Source organism: Ostrea edulis, chromosome 9, assembly GCF_947568905.1.
Source record: "Ostrea edulis chromosome 9, xbOstEdul1.1, whole genome shotgun sequence".
Classification (NCBI taxonomy): domain Eukaryota; kingdom Metazoa; phylum Mollusca; class Bivalvia; order Ostreida; family Ostreidae; genus Ostrea; species Ostrea edulis.
The window spans coordinates 58,120,121-58,141,237 of record NC_079172.1 but is presented as its reverse complement, the minus strand read 5'-3'; the positions used below and the strand labels follow the sequence as shown (position 1 = coordinate 58,141,237).

At 36.4% G+C, this 21,117-nt stretch overlaps 1 protein-coding gene across 1 annotated transcript in view; it reads right to left on the bottom strand.

Annotated features, from left to right (window-relative positions):
• Positions 1 to 1,081: 1,081 nt before the first annotated feature.
• Positions 1,082 to 21,117, bottom strand: part of LOC125658916 (solute carrier family 23 member 2-like) — a 38,387-nt gene continuing 18,351 nt past the window's right edge. Inside the window, exons 4-11 of the mRNA XM_048890370.2 lie at positions 13,469 to 13,548; positions 11,177 to 11,358; positions 10,780 to 10,900; positions 10,460 to 10,604; positions 7,651 to 7,904; positions 1,942 to 2,215; positions 1,683 to 1,778; positions 1,082 to 1,536 (exon numbers count right to left, since the gene is read on the bottom strand). Of these exons, the coding sequence (XP_048746327.2) occupies positions 1,370 to 1,536; positions 1,683 to 1,778; positions 1,942 to 2,215; positions 7,651 to 7,904; positions 10,460 to 10,604; positions 10,780 to 10,900; positions 11,177 to 11,358; positions 13,469 to 13,548 (1,319 nt within the window). The 3' untranslated portion in view covers positions 1,082 to 1,369. The remainder of the gene's footprint in view (positions 1,537 to 1,682; positions 1,779 to 1,941; positions 2,216 to 7,650; positions 7,905 to 10,459; positions 10,605 to 10,779; positions 10,901 to 11,176; positions 11,359 to 13,468; positions 13,549 to 21,117) is intronic.

Genomic DNA, 21,117 nt, shown 5'->3' with positions numbered 1-21,117 from the left:
TTATGATTTAGTCCGTACTAATACCACTATTTCCTATGATTTAGTCGGTACTAATATTTTCAATTCCTATGATTTAGTCAGTACTAACACAACCATGTCCTATGACTCCAACTCTTGCCATGAGGCGATTTCTTCAATGCAAGGTGAAGATAACGAACAGTGATCAATCTCATAACTCCTATAAGCAATACAAAATAGATAGTTGGGCAAACACGAACCTCCGGACACACCAGAGGTGGGATCAGGTGCATAGGAGGAGTAAGCATCCCCTGTCGACCGGTCACACCCGCCGTGAGCCCTATATCCTGATCAGGTAAACGGAGTTATCCGCAGTCAAAATCAGTGTGCCAAGAACGGCTTAATAATCGGTATGAAACACGTCGGACAACATTTGACCCAATGCAATGTTGTCCCTAAATCCTGATGTTCTATACCAACAACAAAACAGTGATATATCCAATTCCATGCATTGTGATTTTCTAACCCTCTGAATTCTTTATGTAGAGAGGCTGGGCCTACGGGTATATAACATGAGAGGGCGAGTCGATAGATATATGTTACACAAACAAAATCTTATAGATAGTGAGTAGAGGACCGGGCTTGGATGATCAGCCCAACCACACTGGACACTACTGGGTTTCTTACATGATAAACAGGCCGTGTGTCATTGATATCACGAGGGAATTCTCCAGATAAACTTAAGTCGAAACTTAAAAGTCCTTAAATTTACTGAAATTTTGACTGCTCAAATAAAAGAAAACTCAAACTTGAGCTTAATATATTTTTTGGAGAAATCCAAGAGAGAACAGATAGGGTTTGTGAGTGTTAAGAAACTGAGTAATCAATACATCAGATTTCAAATGTCTTTCTCTGAACACTATCCATTGATACTGAATTAACCTGTAGAGCCTTGAGGCACTATCATCATCATATGTTTTTGGATGATCCAGGTATCAAAAGAAGAATTGGGTAGAAAACTGCATCAATGCGCCTAGTGCTTTGATATTTTCTACGTGCAATTTCTCGGTCAATATTTCGACCAACTGAAAAAGGTATGTTAGACAAATCTAGTAACATATACTAGTAATCTCTACAGTTTATTTTTAAAACCATATATGATACTATATTTTGATGAAAACATTTTAAAAACATCATCCTGTGGTTTGGCGTTATATGTACAAATTTCAAAATGTTTCAATCAATCGCGTTAAGTCATCATACTTATTTTCATTTAAAACAGACATCAACACAGAATTTCAAACATTCAAAATCTCTGTATCATTATTAATCTCACGAATATTGGCAAATGTCTCCATACATGTAAAATGCAAACTCGACAACAATCCACTCATATGATGTAAGATTCATTTTACTTAGAGGGGATGAAAGGCAGACGCCTAAACAATTTGGATTCTCTCAATACTTTTGGGAGGGGAATGTCATAAATTGTGATGTCATCATCGTATTTTTCTCCGTCGTCTGCTTTCTCGTCAATCATATTATGCCATGCTTCTATTCCCCTTTCTTTCAAAGTACCTACGGAAAAAGTTTATTCTTAACATTAATATATGTATATTATAATGTGAAGCAAATGATAGGACGAAGATTCGCAAAACAGTAACTACCTTCAAATCAACTGATGCTGAATAAAGAATTCGTTGTATTCTATCCCATAACCTTACCTCTAACTGTGTTGTCTAGGAAACAGGCCACAACACCCCCGCATAAGTTGGGATTGACCAGCAACATTTTAATCACGCCATCACTGGTTGTCGATCCTGTAAACACGTCATTTAACATTTCATTTTAGAAAAAGAGAAAAGAGGTTCTAGTTTCTCTACATAGGTAACAATGATATTTGTGTGGTGCTTCGTTATAAAAGTGAAGGCATAATTTTGTTTATAAGGACACAGTACCACAGCATTTGAAAACCATTTTTACCTGTTTGAATCGCATCGGTATGAGTCTCCAAATAGTGTGGAATCATGAGACCAAACAAAATGGCCGTTCCCATAATGGCGAGGTTTCTTGACGAATTAAGGGAGACAAATTGTAGATTTGACAGGACGACACCGTTAAACATGCCAAACATCACAATGAGGGCCCCGCCAAGGACGGGGTAAGGGATTGTCAGAAAAACCGCCGACACTTTTCCAATGATCCCGAACACAAAGTAAATTACACCCACAGTAATGAATACATCCCGGCTACCAACCTGTTATAAATTCAGAACCAACATTCACATCAGCAAGTGGTAGTTGTATCAATGCCATTTGTTGTTAGAAATTATAATCAAGTATATTCAGAAAATTTGATAAGAAAAATCTTTAGAGTACATGTATAATCAACTGGAATATTTACACTCTTTGTTATTTTCGTCAGAATGTATTGGAAAACAAGATATGATTATAATCTGCCGGTTATAATGTCTTCCAAACAAAGTTCTAGATGTATAAAAGTGGGCTTTTTCTGAGTACTACTATCCTTCCACATTAAATACTCCCTTGCACAAAATGCATGCCAATTTTGATTATACATGTATGTTAGACAAAATCTAGATCACAAAGACCTTGATTTTGAAAATTTTCAAAAAATCCCTGTTTCCTTAGGTAAAACTGTCCCAACGTCCTCTCATCATTTCTGAAAAGTCCATGTCTCTATCAGCCGTTAAACAAGTTTATATTATCAAGGTCAAAGGTCAGGGTTATTGGAGTCACGTGTCCTTGTTACTGGTTTGTAGGTTCAATCATCGTTTCTGATGATCCCAGATCCCTATCAGACCTGTTCCTGAAGTTATATAAAACAGTGCGACATTTAACTCTGGACACGACAAAAGTCCGGAGTTTCGCCAACCCTTTTATTAAGGATACAAATAAACCCTTTACAAAAAAAGATGGGATTTTATGTTCACAAGACATGCACCAACATTTACACTTGTACCTATTGTAGTTTTTAAGATATTTCACCTGAAATCAAAAAATCCCATGGGATTTTGGAGGGAATTTTAATCCCACTTGGGGGATTTTCACTCCCACCAAAAATCCTATGGGAGAAAAAATATAATTTCTCCCATAGGATTTTAACTCCCATATTTAAACTTAATATGGGATACAATGTCCCATAGGAGGAAATGTCCCATAATGAACATGAAATGGCAGTAAATATCCTATTTGAGCATGAATGGGAATAGATATCCCAAATAAAACACAGGATGGGATTTTTATTCCATGAATATAACAATAAAACAGAAAATTGTATCTTAAAAAAGTGTTGTTTGTCATGATTCTTAAAATGTACTTAAAAGCCAAGGCATGACATTAATTTTTAAATATATATAGTAATTATAAACTCTTATGTGTAGGCCTATGTGTTTGTGAATAAATGTCTAAAAAACATGAGAAATAATATAGGATATTAGAGCTCTGCATTACTAAACTTTTCCCCATGCAATTTTAATTGTATACATATAACCCTTGCACAAAAATATCCATATAAAATTGGACGGGACTATATTATTGCAACAAGCAGACAAGAATACTATGAAATACTCATTCACACACGGGCACTGTAAGTTAATGTAAATATATAGTATGTGCATGTATAAATATATATACATGCACATACTACATGTATCTATTTACATCAACTTCCATTGCCCGTGCATTCACATGCAGTTGCTCACATTCACTATTCACAACCCTTCATATGTCGTCAGGTGTTAAAATATGTTCACAGGAACCGGTAATTTTGTCAGTGTATTAATAATAGTGTGGGTATATACCATATACCGTACCATTCCCTAATCAGCTGCTATGGGGGGGGGGGGGGGGGGGGGGACCTACAAGGGCTGATACTTCACTCAAAACTTCGTTTCAAAATAGTTCTTAAAATTATCGTCACCCACCATCCTTGTGGTTTTATAAAGGGTAGCAGTATTATTACTACATATTAAATTACCAGTTCCTGTGGTATGTTGTTGAATTACGGAATAGGCCTAGCTTACAACTTGTTTACATATTCTAAAATTAGTGTTAAGTGCTTACGGTGAAAGATGAACTCTGCTAGGTGATGCTAAGTTGTTTAGTGAACCGAATCAGACATCTCAAATAAGATTCTCGATTATTTAACAACACAAGAATCGTTTTACAAAATGCATGCTTCGGTCCATCTTTCCCTCCCTTCTACAATCGTATTCATTCTCAAGTCAAAGTACTTTCTCCGATTGCTATCATTACCTTCAGCGTCGAAAAGACTTTGACAGGCGTGTCCGAATAAACGGTTAACAGACGTCTCGACTCTAGGGAAGTTCGGCTTTAAGTGTTCTAAACATCTCGAGCGATTTTATAGTGATAAACTTCTATGATTTTCGACATTTGTGTATCAATGTTTTATGAGTATTGTAGACTTTTTTTACTCATAAAGCAAAGCAATGTTATCGCAAATTTTTAGGTCTACTTACAAATGTATTAACCCCGAGATCCGCCACTAATTAGTTACACAAGTTGTGTGGTTACAACAGTCTTCACTTATCATTTTAATTTCATTGGATGATAAAATAGATGACGTTAATATTTTGAATACCTTGTATACGCAAAAGAATTTAACTATACGATGTTTATTTTTCAAATTATAACTTCAGTGGCGAATGGGCGGATCCCCCGTCCCATTCCCATCCCTCACGCATAGTACTAATTATTTCCCCAGCCACTTAATGACCAGATATACACGACTATTGAATGTAAAGCACTGTTCAGTCATTGTGTACTCCCAATTAATTAACAATCTACTCTCGTAAATCATAATCGTTACGCTTCGTTGGACATGAAACCTTAAATCAATCCATTGACACTACTTAGTCAACGATTTTGTATTGTGATACATTTCTATGATTTCGGACATTTATATATCAGGATTATCTGATTTATTTATTAGTGTTCAAAAAGCAAAGTACATGTACCGTTACAACGATTTTATACCTACTTCTTATAATACCCCCCTGGATCCGCTACTAGCTAAATTAATTCTGGTGATGCCTATAACAGCGGTACATGTACTCACCTATCATTCTTATTGAAAGTTAAAATAAATGTAGATATAATGTAAACATTTTGAACATACATTTATATATATATATAAATATATATATATAAAGGCATGCCTTCATCATATGATGTTATGATGTTTATTAACTTTAGTGGTGGATAACCTAGAACGACACCCCATCCCTACTTCGCACAATTCAATTTCTAATATTGACAAGCGGCCCATTTTGACCAGATAGACATTACCCTTGAACGTAAAACACTGGTCAGTCATTGTGTATTTCTAATAAACAAACTTCATCATTGAATACAGACCGTTATGTTGCCACTGACACTACTTAATCGTGAGTTGAATTTGTACGGGATAAATTCCTATGATCTTTACTCGTATGTTTCATTGCTTATTTGGAGTTTTTATTTGTTTGGTTTTCCCCCCTCCTTCTTCTTTTTCAAGAGCAAAGTATTGATATTGCAGTTTAACCCCCTGGAACCGCCAGTTATTAGGTAGACGTATTGTGTTGATCTACTAATTAGGTAAATGAAGTCAATGGATATCTGCGGTAATATTTAGCGTTATTCACTTAATATTAGCTTCCTAACTATATTGAAAATTGAAATAAACAACGTTAACATTTCGAATACTTTAAATATCTAGGATACATAATCATACGAGGATTATTTTTTAATATTTTGAAATTAAAAACAACTTTAGAGGCGGAGGAGCGGAAGCACTTTCAAACGGAAAATATTGGTCAGTCATTGTGTACTTCCAATTAAAAAAACTACTCCCATTGTAACTCTACTTAGTCCCTGGTATTCTACAATGTACAATTTGAATATTTCATATCTGTATGGTATAAACAGTCACACGATGTTTAGTTCGGAAATAAAAAAAAAAAATGTAGTGGGGACACTGGTCAGTCATTGTGTATTACCAATTAACAAACTACCCTTTTAAATCCTACTCGTTACGGTTCGTCAGACATGACAACATATCCGAACTAGTCTTGTATGTATGGATGTACTTGTTTATTGTAATTAAGGTCTGCTTCGCAATGAAAACCTGTTATCATTGACAATTAATTGTTATTCCACTTAGTCATCGATTTTTTATGTGATACATTTCTATGATCACGGACATTTATATATATATCAGGGTTGTCTTGTCAGGGTTTATTTATCATTATTCCAAAAGTAAAGTACTGTTATCACGATTTTATGCCTACTTCTTACTCCTCTGGATCCGCCACTAGCTAGATAATTTTGGTGATGCCTATAACAGCGGTACTCATCTATCATTGTAACATTATTGGAAGTTAAAATACAAGTAGATATAATGTTAAAATTTTGAATACTTTACATATATACATGTTAAGGAATTCATCATATGATGTTTATTAACTTTAGTGGTGGATGACCGAGAGCGAACATCCCCCTCTCTCTCGCACAATTCAATTTCTAGAATTGACAAGTGGTCCATTTTTACCCTTGAACGTAAAGCACTGGTCAGTCATTGTGTAATTCCAATTAACGAACTTCACCATTGAGTCCTGACCGTTACGCTTCGTCAGACACTAACCCACTAATACTACCTAGATACTGATTTTGTACTGATAAATTCCTGTGATCTTTACTAGTATGTTTCATTGTTTATTTGGAGTTTCTATCTGTTTGGGTTTTCTATTTTTTTCTTCTTCAAAAGTAAAGTATTCATATTGCAATTTAACCCCCTGGATCCGCCACTTTTTTTAAGTAAACGTATAAATATAATTGTGTTGATCTATACTAATTAGGTAAATGAAGGCAATGGATATCTGCGGTAATATTCAGCGTTATTCACTTAGCTTCCTAACTATATTAAGTTTTTTTGTTTAATGTAAGAGGCCAAGAACACTGGAGTCACTTGACCTTGGTACTAACATGTAGGTCACACCATCCTTTTACAATTTCTGAAAATGTTTTTATCAGTCCCGGTTATAAAGAAATACGAATTTTCAAAGGCTTTGTAAGTAATATCAATCTCTTTTCTGAAAATCCCATGTCGCTATCAGTCCAGGTTTAAAAGTTGTATTAGTTTTTGTTCATGGTCAGAGGTCAAGGTCAATGGAATCCCTAGACCCTGATACTAGTTTGTAGGCACTGACATTCTCTTCTCATTTCCGAAGACTCCCAGGATTCTATCTATCATATTTGTTTTGAATTTTGTAATTAATTTCCCCCATCGGTAGGTCCTCAATACCCCTTGCTTGTCGTAAGAGGCGAGAAGCAAAGGGTACTGAGGACCTAATCTAACCCGGATCCCCATGGGATTATTTTGTTTTGAAAAAATTTAGCAATATCATTCTAAAATAGTCTCAGATATTATGGAACGCCTGTTCAGTATTATTTACCCTGATTTAGACAGAAAAAAACAAGTAGAAAATATAGTACCAGATCCTTTCAAATGACATGAAAACTGAGATTTCTATAAAGTACATCCATTTGGCATTTTCAAATCAAAAGCTGCAATGCCGAAGAATCAAATCTGAGGCGCATTACATTTATTCAGGTAAAATTGCCTCTCGAGCATAAACCATACCTTAGTAACACCGACATGCATAAACCATACCTTAGTAACACCGATTGCACCAATATTTCCTCCGTAAGTCGTGGTGGCGTGCCCACATCCCATGAACCCCGCTATTAGGCTACAAAACCCCTCTATGGCGATTCCGCGGTTAACACTATGTACAGGTGGGGGAGGAACGTTAACCATTTTAGCGCATGCGTAGTAGTCACCAATTGAATCAATAACTGAAGTAACAGTGCCTATTAGGAATCCCGCAAAAACGCTCGTGCTGAATGAAATGGAACCAAACTGACCTGTAATATATTTTCAAAAAGAAAGTTATTAGAGACATTACTTGTCGAAATGCGCATCTGGTGCATCAAAATTGGTACCGTATAAGTTTTACATTAAGACCCCTGGGTCGAGGCCTCTGCTGGTGGACTGTTAGTCCCCGAGGGTCTCTACAGCCCAGTAGCTAAGTACTTCGTTACTAGCTTGAAAATACGGATGTATATTTAATTGCTGTTATAAAATTTAGAAATTCATTTCAAAATTAAGGATTATCTCTCTCATGCATAGCTCTTATCCTTGGACGAATTTGGCTCCACATTTTTTGCACGCTGTTTTTGGCTATATTTAGCTCTAACACTTCATAGTTATTTCGGATTTCAAACATTTCGGTTGAGCATCACTGAAGAGACATTATTTGTCGAAATGCGCATCTGGTGCATCAAAATTGGTACCGTATAAGTTTTACATTATTTCTTGGAACTACAGGTGATTTACAAGCCATCGTCATGGAGAATATTGTTTTTTGGTGTTTTTTTTAAAGGTATTTCAAAATTACTTTATAAATACAAAGACATTTCTACGAAATAATGAAGTGATTTTAATCAGGTGATAAGACAAATAATTAATGAAATTTGGAAGCGGTCTCCTTGCTGGAAGAGCAATAAATAGTTTCTTTCTAGGAGAAATAGATTCCGAAGTAATTTTAAATATGAACTGTGGTAAAATTTATTTTGTGTTTCGTTCTTTCCATTCATTCATTCATTTATTTATCTCTTTATTTTTTAAAATTCTTTTGTTGTTTTTCTATATTGTAGTATAGCTTATACCTCTCCAATGATTATCACAAGGCCGCCCGACTCAAACACAATATTGGTCAAGGCTTTAAGAGTCTTATGAAAACTAAACATAACAAGAGGTACTGTGAGCAATGCTCACTAAGAATACCCCCCGCCTACCCCAATCTCCCAAAGGGTGTTGTTAATAGGTATAAATTACCTCTTTCCTGAGTGTAAAAACATGGTATGCCTTTGTAGAAGAAAATGGAAGATATAGTCCGAACACAAATCCATGGCATAAACCTATAATTTTTACCTTGAGATCAAAGGTCAAGGTCATAAAGAGGTCATGAATGTACATGACACATAGTCTCATGGTGATACACCCATATCTTATGGTATTACTATGTCAAAACCCTTTAATCAATTTTGACCTTGAGGTCAAAGTTGAAGGTCATATAGAGGTCATGAAGGTACTCGACACATCGTCTCATGGTGATACACGCATGTGTCAAATATGGTACATGTATGTCTATGTCAAAGAACAAAGAAGTCATGGCCCCGACACGAATCCATTGTAAAAACCTTTAATTTTGACCTTGAGGTCAAGGTCATATGGAGGTCATGAAGGTACATGACACATCGTCTCATGGTGATACACTCATGTGTCAAATATGGTATGCCTATGTCAAAGAACAAAGAAGTTATGGCCCGGACACGAATCCATTGTAAAACAAAAACTTTAATTTTGACCTTGAGGTCTAGGGTCAAGGTCATATAGAGGTCATGAAGGTATTCGACACATCGTCGCATGGTGATCCACCTGTGTGCCAAATATGGTATGGCTAAGTCAAAGAACAAAGAAGTTATGGCCCGGACACGAATCTGCACAGACAGACGGACGAACGGACAGACAGAGTGATTCCTATATACCCCCCAGAACTTTGTTCAGGGGGTATAACTACATCTTACCCAGTCGATCGGTCGCGAGGACTGGGTGGTTTGAACAGTCGCTTCATGACCTCCCGGAGGTCATTAATTTGAGATATGATCATAAAATCGTAAAATAGATATTAAATGCTCCTTCACCAAATGTTTGAGATTCAGAAGCGAGTCTTTCAAATGAAACCCTTCAAAAAGCGGATTCCCATGTTGCGACAGGTAGTGGCACGTTAATGAACCCCAAATGTTAATATGCAAGGCCGTGGGCGCCATGCACGAGTCTAAATGTATGACTCCTCGCCTACAGCTGATGACGTATCAACATAAGTGAGAATTTCTCGAAGGGACGTAAAACAACATTTGACCAGTTTGACAGATAAATATTTACAGGAAATAAAGGTTGGTTGTTTTTTTTAAAGATTTGCAGTGCAGTTAACTATATCATTAGTTTATTACCCTTACAGTCCCATCATGGCACTTTACCCAGAACTACTTATCGCCTTCAACGCGTGTTGGGAAGATACTGGTACTGTGGAGTTGGGGGGAAATTTAACATGGGCTATTTTCAGAGACTGCGTTCAATCTTCAAGACCCAAAGAAGACATAAATCATAGAATTCAGCCCTCAAAGATGCTACACACTACTTTTGATTAACACTAGATTGGCTATCATACTAAAGCGATGTTGAATATTTTTGAATATCAATGTGTGGTAACTTGACATATAACTGTGTGTCACCTGGGTGAATACATGAAATATACATGTAATATTGAATTAAAATTCAGTTTCTCACCCTATTCACTCATGCTGTTGATGTTGCATTTTTCTTAAACATTCAATGATATTTGCATCTAGATTACCTGGATAAGGTATGCGGAACCATTGTGCCTGTCTGATGACACTCAAACCCGTGTCCGTTCTAGCTAGCTTGTCGTCTGGGCTGAAAGCTCCGGTCACTGTCATGATGCCACACACAGCCCAGCCAATCAAAATTCCTATCAGGATCTGTGTGGGATTCCAGTGCGAAAGGCAAAAAAAGTTGATGTATCAAATTGAGGTATCACAAACTTCACTCATTTAGTTAATGATTATATCAGTAAGACTTAGAAATATATTTGTATACATATCAGAGGATACTAGATCTTATGAATTACTATAAAATAAATCTTGTTGGTGTTACCGAATAAACTTGATGTAGTGGAAACCATATAATGTGAAATCCTTTCTTCCTAGTCCACATCGGGATTGGAGTGTTTCGGTGGCTTAAATACAGGGACAGTATCAACGACACGGCAGTCACCCTAGAACAGAGATCAACTGAATCAGGTGGCAAAGATTGCCTTAAATCATCAAGATAATTCCAAACAATTTCTAATGCTCTTTCTGTGAAATGAAACAGTCACTTCAATTACATATAAAGTTTCCCGTTAATAAAGTATTCAGTAGCCTGGGTCATGAACCACCAAAAAATGGCCCCCTATGCATTAGGTTACAAGAGGAATTAATATGGTAATGAGGTAAGATGATGGTAATTTTGATGGTTCTTGACTCTATCTGAAACGTTCCTTTTTACTTACAACATTGATATGCCCCAATGAACGGAAGCAAATTTGACGCATGCTCTGACGATGAAGACACAGCTCAGAAAGAGAGTGGGGACAATGGTAATTGGTCCGATGAATTTCAGAAGGAGGCTCACGAAACCCGTCGCACCAAGTAAAAATTGAAATGTTCCAGCTGCGATCAGACTTCCTTGTAACTACAAGTAGGAGATGATGTTTGTCAAACAGATAAATAATTAAAGATTGATTGATGACTGAATATCGAGAAATGTTCTCCAAAGGTCTTTCCGATCCCCTTACGCACAAAGACCTGGCATATTTTCCAATACTCAGTCAATTAAAGGTTAAGATAACGAACAGTGATCAATTTCATAACTCCTATAAGCAACACAAAATAGATAGTTGGGCAGACACGGACCCCTGGACACAACAGAGGTGGATCAGGTGCCTAGGGCGTAATAACCTTTACATTGCATATTTCAAATTATCTGTTTTTGTAATTCCAAAACTATACATTCGATTGTATTGTCGATAATTGCGTCCATCGTTATTTGTATACAGATATCACGTCACAAGAGTCTGCATTGATTAAGGAATGAAGCTAGAAGCGGATTATAAGAAGCGTAAACTGTACCAAGTTACATTATATCGTATAACATAGGTCAAAATTAGCTTCATTCCTTATAATTTAATGTAAAAAGACAAATCTACACTGTACAAGTCTTCATTTATACAAAAAAGTAAACAATCACTTAGAAATAGAAATAACTTGAACCGCGCAAGGATTCACTTAGCAACAGACTGAGGAAGCGTCGAACGAGAAAATCGCCATAACCTGAGCATGTACATTATTAATCAAATTTGAAAACGCAATGTGGTGTTTTGAAATAATCCTGATATAGAAGATATGTGTAGGCTACATGTGGTATTTTACTTTAAAAACATAAAGATGGGTATGAATGAAGGTCAAATAGCATTTAATAAAAAATTATTGTCTTTGGATTGATAAGAATTAAAGCTGTAAACTTGTACATAGAATGAATTTGTTACCCGCTTTGATTTTAAATTGATCTATTTGTGTCCACATTGTTTGGCTACCGACGGATGTGTTCATGGCAACAAATCCATCGCGTCGGAGATTTTTTATAACCATATATTTTTTTCTTCTAAATCTAGTATCCCTTGGGAAGAGCTAGGTACATATGCACCCTCTTCTACGACCTACATGTAACACATGTAAAACGATGAAATACAGCACACTGTGGCATTTTTCTATACCAGGCCTAGTTGTTTACATCACAGTGGGTCTTTTTGACGTCATCAAAAATCATTATCGTGATCGAGTACATTTGATCAGCTGTTATGACGTTATAATGAATTAAATAAAAAAATTAAAAATGAATTATTGTTTAATAAACCTTGATTAACGAATTTCAATGCATAACTCAATATCTTCAGGATATCGTTTCATATGACCTTTAAGTCAAACAAATGTATTTTAAGTAACTCCAGCTGCTGGTTGTCAAAGGGGTGTGTCCCCATAGCAAGTTATTTTATACAAAATAATGTATGTTCCTCCATCAGTTTCAGTCAATCAAATTACGTGTTACAAGTAAAATTAAATTATTCATATTTAAATGCATGACATTATGGTTGAGATAACGTTGTCCCCGAATGTTTACAATACGGGTTTTATTGCTTTAGAATTAAATTCATATATTAATATATGATCATCGGAACTGGTAATGAGTCCTTGTATGTTTTATTATCATTTCGGGAATTCTTCATATATAGTTCGACATGTAACGAAATATACAGTGTATATAGTACGAAGTACCAGACCTGCTACATGTACATGGTTTTGGGGTGGGGTGGGGTGATTTGGTCGGTTGTATATTGGTTAACGTCCCGCTTGATATTTTGAGATATACACATAGATACTCAGTAATTTATATTATTATATACTTTCAATTTAATCTCTTCTTTTTTCTTTAAAAGTTTGCGGGCATATATCACACCGCAAACATTACGTCACAATCAAATTTCTACGCCGTTAATTTTCAAATTTTTCGTGTTTTTCATCTTTTACTCAGTTAAACCGATAAAGTTATTGTTAAAAATAAAATTATTGTTAGTTTCTAAATGAAATTGAAAGTATATAATAAAAAGGTTATAGACTTTGTATGGGAAATATGACGACCACGTTTTTTGTCCGCGAACGGACCTCGCAAGCTCGGTCCGTCTACGCGCCAAAAAACTCGGTCGTCATATTTTCCCATACAGAGTCTATAACTTATAAATACTTACTTCACGAATATTGTTCAAGACGAAATCTCTTCTGTCTAACATTGGCATGCTGGACGTGTTTGTTGTAGAGGAATTGGTGTCTGAAATGATCAACAATATTCATTAGTTTTTTATATGTCAAGTGATAGATTCTTAATGCAGAGCCATAACTGCACATGTCATCGTATATTTCATATCTATATTATATGTAAACGTAGCACATAAAATCTCAGAAATAATTGCCACAATTTTCATAGTAGAGTCTAGTACTAATAAATATCTTGAATACTTGACGAGGACATCGTTCAAACCGCAATATACATTCTTCAAATACAACAAGAAGTAGTGATCAAAGACAGGATTGTCATCTGGACCGCCGCGGTGGCCGAGAGGTTCGCCCTGCATGTGGAAGGTCGGGGTTCGAATCCCGGCCGCGACAGACCTAAGTCGTTAAAACAGGTAGTGACAGTTCCATCGCCAAACGCTCGGCATAAGGTGTGAATGTCACGGATGACCCGTGTCACAGTAGGTGTGGCACGCTAAAGAATCTTCACTGTTCGATGGCCGTAAGCGACGAGCATATCTAAATTTGAAACCCTTCACCGGTTTTGGTGACGTCTCCATATGAGTGAAAAATTCTCGAGATACAATCAATCAGAATTGTCATGCAAATATACCAATCGTTGATTTAAAAAAAGAAAAAAGAAGCTGTAACAGTGTTATCTTGACATTACTTTCGAACATTTAAAAGTTTCATAAATCAAATTGTATGTCCTTGTGAAAAGTCTTTTCCTCTAATAATTGGGAACTTGTGTACCAAGATTAATGATCCTAGCCTTATATATTACATGTTCTGTTTTTATCTCATCAACAAGGTGCTGATAGAAGCGCAGACGGACGGACGAACTGTGTCGTGCCATAATACAAACCTTTCTATAACAGGATAATAAAAATATCAAATACATCATAGCTATGATAACACCACACTAAATGAAAAGAGCTGCTTCACTATGGCGATCTAATCATATACGATATAAGGAAAATAATTATGCTAATCTGAATAGCACATTCTCTGACTGTTTCCTTTTGTTGACTGATTGGTTGTGTGTGTCAACGTGTTATGTAAATTTGTGTGTGTCTATGTGTTATGTAAAGTTGTGTGTGTCTACGTGTTATGTAAATTTGTGTGTGTCTATGTGTTATGTAAAGCTGTGTGTGTTTATGTGTTATGTAAAGCTGTGTGTGTCTACGTGTTATGTAAAGCTGTGTGTGTCTACGTGTTATGTAAAGCTGTGCGTGTCTACGTGTTATGTAAATTTGTGTGTGTCTATATGTTATGTAAAGTTGTGTGTGTCTACGTGTTATGTAAATTTGTGTGTGTCTATGTGTTATGTAAAGCTGTGTGTGTTTATGTGTTATGTAAAGCTGTGTGTGTCTACGTGTTATATAAAGCTGTGTGTGTCTACGTGTTATATAAAGCTGTGTGTGTCTACGTGTTATATAAAGCTGTGTGTGTCTACGTGTTATGTAAAGCTTTGTGTATACGTGTTATGTAAAGCTGTGTGTGTCTACGTGTTATGTAAAGCTGTGTGTGTCTACGTGTTATGTAAAGATGTGCATGTCTACGTGTTATGTAAAGATGTGCGTGTCTACGTGTTATGTAAAGCTCTGTGTGTCAACGTGTTATATAAAGCTGTGTGTGTTTATGTGTTATTTAAAGCTGTACGTGTCTACTTGTTATGTAAAGGTGTGTGTGTCTACGTGTTATGTAAAGCTGTGCGTGTCTACGTGTTATGTAAAGCTGTGTATGTCTACGTGTTATGTAAAGCTGTGTGTGTCTACGTGTTATGTAAAGCTGTGTATGTCTACGTGTTATATAAAGCTGTGTGTGTTTATGTGTTATTTAAAGCTGTACGTGTCTACTTGTTATGTAAAGGTGTGTGTGTCTACGTGTTATGTAAATTTGTGTGTGTCTATGTGTTATGTAAAGCTGTGTGTGTCTACGTGTTATGTAAAGATGTGTGTGTCTACGTGTTATGTAAAGCTGTGTGTGTTTATGTGTTATTTAAAGCTGTACGTGTCTACTTGTTATGTAAAGGTGTGTGTGTCTACGTGTTATGTAAATTTGTGTGTGTCTACGTGTTATATAAAGCTGTGTGTGTCTACGTGTTATGTAAAGCTTTGTGTCTACGTGTTATGTAAAGCTGTGTGTGTCTACGTGTTATGTAAAGCTGTGCGTGTCTACGTGTTATATAAAGCTGTGTGTGTTTATGTGTTATTTAAAGCTGTACGTGTCTACTTGTTATGTAAAGGTGTGTGTGTCTACGTGTTATGTAAATTTGTGTGTGTCTATGTGTTATGTAAAGCTGTGCATGTCTACGTGTTATGTAAAGCTTTGTGTGTCTACGTGTTATATAAAGCTGTGCGTGTCTATGTGTTATGTAAAGGTGTGTGTGTCTACGTGTTATATAAAGCTGTGCGTGTCTACGTGTTATGTAAAGATGTGCATGTCTACGTGTAATGTAAAGCTTTGTGTGTCTACGTGTCATATAAAGCTGTGCGTGTCTACGTGTTATGTAAATTTGTGTGTATCTACGTGTTATATAAAGCTGTGCATGTCTACGTGTTATGTAAAGATGTGCGTGTCTACGTGTTATGTAAAGCTCTGTGTGTCAACGTGTTATGTAAAGATGTGCGTGTCTACGTGTTATGTAAAGCTGTGTGTTTATGTGCTATGTAAAGTTTTGTGTGTCTACGTGTTATATAAAGCTGTTTGTGTCTACGTGTTATATAAAGCTGTGCGTGTCTACGTGTTATGTAAAGGTGTGTGTGTTTATGTGTTATGTAAAGCTTTGTGTGTCTACGTGTTATGTAAAGGTGTGTGTGTCTACGTGTTATGTAAAGCTGTGCGTGTCTACGTGTTATGTAAAGCTGTGTGTGTCTACGTGTTATGTAAAGTTTTGTGTGTCTACGTGTTATATAAAGCTGTGCGTGTCTACGTGTTATGTAAATTTGTGTGTATCTACGTGTTATATAAAGCTGTGTGTGTCTACGTGTTATATAAAGCTGTGCGTGTCTACGTGTTATATAAATTTGTGTGTATCTACGTGTTATGTAAAGCTGTGTGTGTTTATGTGTTATGTAAATTTGTGTGTGTCTACGTGTTATGTAAAGTTTTGTGTGTCTACGTGTTATATAAAGCTGTGCGTGTCTACGTGTTATGTAAATTTGTGTGTATCAACGTGTTATGTAAAGCTGTGTGTGTCTACGTGTTATATAAAGCTGTGCGTGTCTACGTGTTATGTAAATTTGTGTGTATCTACGTGTTATGTAAAGCTGTGTGTGTTTATGTGCTATGTAAAGCCGTGTGTGTCTACGTGTTATGTAAATTTGTGTGTGTCTATGTGTTATGTAAAGACATGTGTGTCTACGTGTTATATAAAGATATTTGTGTGTCTCCGTGTTATGTAAAGGTGCGTGTGTTTATGTGTTATTTAAAGCTGTACGTGTCTACTTGTTATGTAAAGGTGTGTGTGTCTACGTGTTATGTAAAGCTGTGTGTGTTTATGTGTTATGTAAAGCTGTGCGTTGCAACAGTTATCATAATTGAAACAATAGGTAAAAATGGAAACGACTGTGCACCTTTCAGACGTGCTACGGTTAGTAGGACGTCAGCGAACGCATCGGTCTGTGGATTCGTTATACCTCATAAGCCACACGCTTGTACATGTATTAAACTGTATGACGGAAGACGGTGTGATGTTTCTTTATCAACTTTATGGAACTGTTTCCCGTTGGATCCTCGTGTTGAAGGTTCATTAACTGTCTTTAACACCAAACATAAGACACATCTTTTTAAACTTGCATTTAATCTGTAATTCGGTATTTACGCATACAGTTATTTTAAAAAAAAAAAAATCTCAGTTTTAGTATTATTTTATGTCTTTTTCTATATATTTATTGTTCTTTGTTTTCAGTTTGTTTTTATTGTTTTACATTAATAATGAATGATAATAATTTCAAAGAGTATTTGTCTACATTTTTGTCCAACTCGCACTTTATGTTTTTGGTACATAAGCTGTCGCCATCGGATAAAGGGAGCTAAACACTGGAAGCTTGTTTTCCAGTGTCGCTTAATATGGATATTTGGGCGATTTGATCTGTGAAAATTAACTTCATTGCTTTCAGATCCAGACTCCATTCTGTCTAGACTCGTCTTCCGCTCAAATGTTCTTTTGCCTTGAAATGTGAGCTACACTGAGGTACACATTGTAATGCTTCTGTGTGTTCTGTTCACTGAAGAAATTTGTCGTGTGATCTGTTCACTGTAGAAATCTGTCGTGTGATCTGTTCACTGTAAGAAATCTGTCGTGTGTTCTGTTCACTGTAGAAATCTGCCGTGTGATCTGTTCACTGTAAGAAATATGTCGTGTGTTCTGTTCACTGTAGAAATCTGCCGTGTGATCTGTTCACTGCAGAAATCTGTCGTGTATTCTGTTCAATGTAGAAATATGTCGTGTCAACTTGTAGAAATCTGTCGTGTGTTTTGTTCACTGTAGAAATCTGTCGTATGTACTGTTCACTGTAGAAATATGTCGTGTCAACTTGTAGAAATCTGTTGTGTAGATTTGTAGAAATTTGTCGTGTCAACTTGTAGAAATATGTCGTGTAAATTTGTACAAATCTGTCATGTAAACTTGTAGAAATCTACCATGTAAACTTGTACAAATCTGTCGTTTAAACTTGTAGAAATCTGTCATGTAAACTTGTAGAAACCTGTCATGTAAATTTGTAGAAATATGCCATGTAAACTTGTAAAAATCTGTCGTGTAAATTTGTAGAAATATGTTATTTTGTAAATAACGTACAACTATGTTTACATTTAAAACATTATACAGCTTTTTTATGAAAAAGTTATTTGTGGGACAAATACGCCTAAAGAAATACAACTATATTCTACAATAACATTTATAGTTTGTTAATCTCCAAATGAACAGTATTGATTTTAAAGTGACATTCATCATCAGAACACCCCTTCCAGCACCGGTGGTTCTGTTGTAGCAGGTCTTATGCTGCGGATAGTTTTTGAATTAGTTCATGATATCGTGTACATGATTGATTGATTGTACATTGTTTAACGTCCCACTCGAGAATATTTCACTCATATGAAGACGTCACAGCAATTTTTGGTTTACATGAAAAATATATCAAACTTTATTACTATAAAAAAAACTTCCTTTATCGAACTTGTAGAACTTCTTAGTGTATATAACTTTAAAACTATTCATAAGCTTTGTCAGCAGTTAGTGAAAGCTATAAAACTATTCATAAGCTTTGTCAGTATTTAGTGAAAGCTTTGTCAGTATTTAGTGAAAGCTACAAAACAAAGAGAAGCACTATCTGTTAACTGTCATTCATGATGGGTTTTTTTCGTTGCTTAGATTTATTAGTTTCTAAACTTATTTGTCTGATAATATATATATACATATTGTAATAATTCTGAATCCTCTGATCGTATTGTACACAGTGTACCTAGGAGTCACAGGGCTCCTTTGGTCAATAAATAATCAATGAAGGTGTCACCATTGCCGGTGAAGAGCTGCATAATTTAGGCCTATGCTCGGCCCTAACGGCCTTTGAACAGGGAGGACAAGAGGTACTGTGAGCAATGCTCACTAAGAATACCCCCGCTTACCCCAATCTCCCAAAGGGTGTTGGTAATAGGTATAAACTGCCTCTTTTCTGAGTGTAAAAAACAAATGGCATGACAAACCGAACCATATTGCTACTTCGATGTCCAGTGCGCGTGACCTTTGACCTTTTGACTCCAAAATCGATAGGGAACATCTTCATTCCATGTGTAGTCCATATGTATGATATGGTGACGGTAGGTGGAAAGGATAACGCTTTAGAGCCCGGAAACCATATTGCTACTTCGATGTCCAGTGCGCTTGACCTTTGACCTTTTGACCCCAAAATCGATAGGGAACATCTTCATCCCATGGGTAGTCCATATGTACGATATGATGACGGTAGGTGGAAAGGATAACGTTTTAGAACCCGGAAACCATATTGTTACTTCGATGTCCAGTGCGCTTGACCTTTGACCTTTTGACCCCAAAATCGATAGGGAACATCTTCATCCCATGGGTAGTCCATATGTATGATATGATGACGGTAGGTGGAAAGGATAACGCTTTAGAACCCGGAAACCATATTGTTACTTCGATATCCAGTGCGCTTGACCTTTGACCTTTTGACCCCAAAATCGATAGGGAACATCTTCATCCCATGGGTAGTCCATATGTATGATATGATGACGGTAGGTGGAAAGGATAACGCTTTAGAACCCGGAAACCATATTGTTACTTCGATATCCAGTGCGCTTGACCTTTGACCTTTTGACCCCAAAATCGATAGGGAACATCTTCATCCCATGGGTAGTCCATATGTATGATATGGTGACGGTAGGTGGAAAGGATAACGCTTTAGAACCCGGAAACCATATTGCTACTTCGATATCCAGTGCGCTTGACCTTTGACCTTTTGACCCCAAAATTGATAGGGAACATCTTCATCCCATGGGTAGTCCATATGTATGATATGGTGACGGTAGGTGGAAAGGATAATGCTTTAGAGCCCGGAAACCATTGCGTCTACAGACGGACGGACAGACAGACGGACAACCCGATTCCAGTATACCCCCCCCCCACAACTTGTTGCGGGGGGGTATAAATATTTATCGTGCCACACCTGTTGAGACACTGGGCCTCAGTTTTTCCGGTCTCCGAAAGACCGACCCATTTAGTCGCCTCTTACGACAAGCAAGGGGCACTGAGGACCTATTCTAACCCAAATTCCCATAAAATGATATTTATATACATTATATTTTTGTCAAATTTCAACCATTAATTTTGTGTACGAAGCTGTAGCTCTCCGACATGTTGCCGAAATTGGTAACCATATCCTCAGGTGCTTGTGGACAGGACTTCCGGTACCCCCCTTTTTGTATTTTTAAATGTTTAATTCCTTGGGTATTTCGGACGTATTTTTGATAAAATATGTAACTTCAGAGTTTATATATTTCAATGGAATACACAAATCTCGCATAGAAACCGTTTTTAAAAATGTCATATCACCGATCATAATATATATTATGGTCGGTGATATGACATTTTTAAAAACGGTTTCTATGCTAGATTTGTGTATTCCATTGAAAAACATTTTCAAACGCTCGATATTCGATTTGCCTATATACCGTGATATATATTCAGCTCAACAGATGTCAAAATGAATATCGAATGCATAGATACGTGAAATTTTCAATAACGAACAGTGATCAATCTCAAAACTCCTATAAACAATACAAACTAAAGAGTTGGGAAACACGGACCTTTGGACATACCAGAGGTGGGATCAGGTACCTAGGAGGAGTAAGCATCCCGTTTCGACCACTCACACCCGCCGTGAGCCCTAAATCTTGATCAGGTAAACGGAGTCATCCGTAGTCAAAATCAGTGTGCCAAGAACGGTCTAACACGTGAGACAGCATTTGATCCAATGATATCAATGATGATACAACAAATATCAAAATACGTGAAATTTACAACAAATATCAAAATAAAATATCGAATGTGTAGATACATCAAATTAACAACAACTGTCAAAAT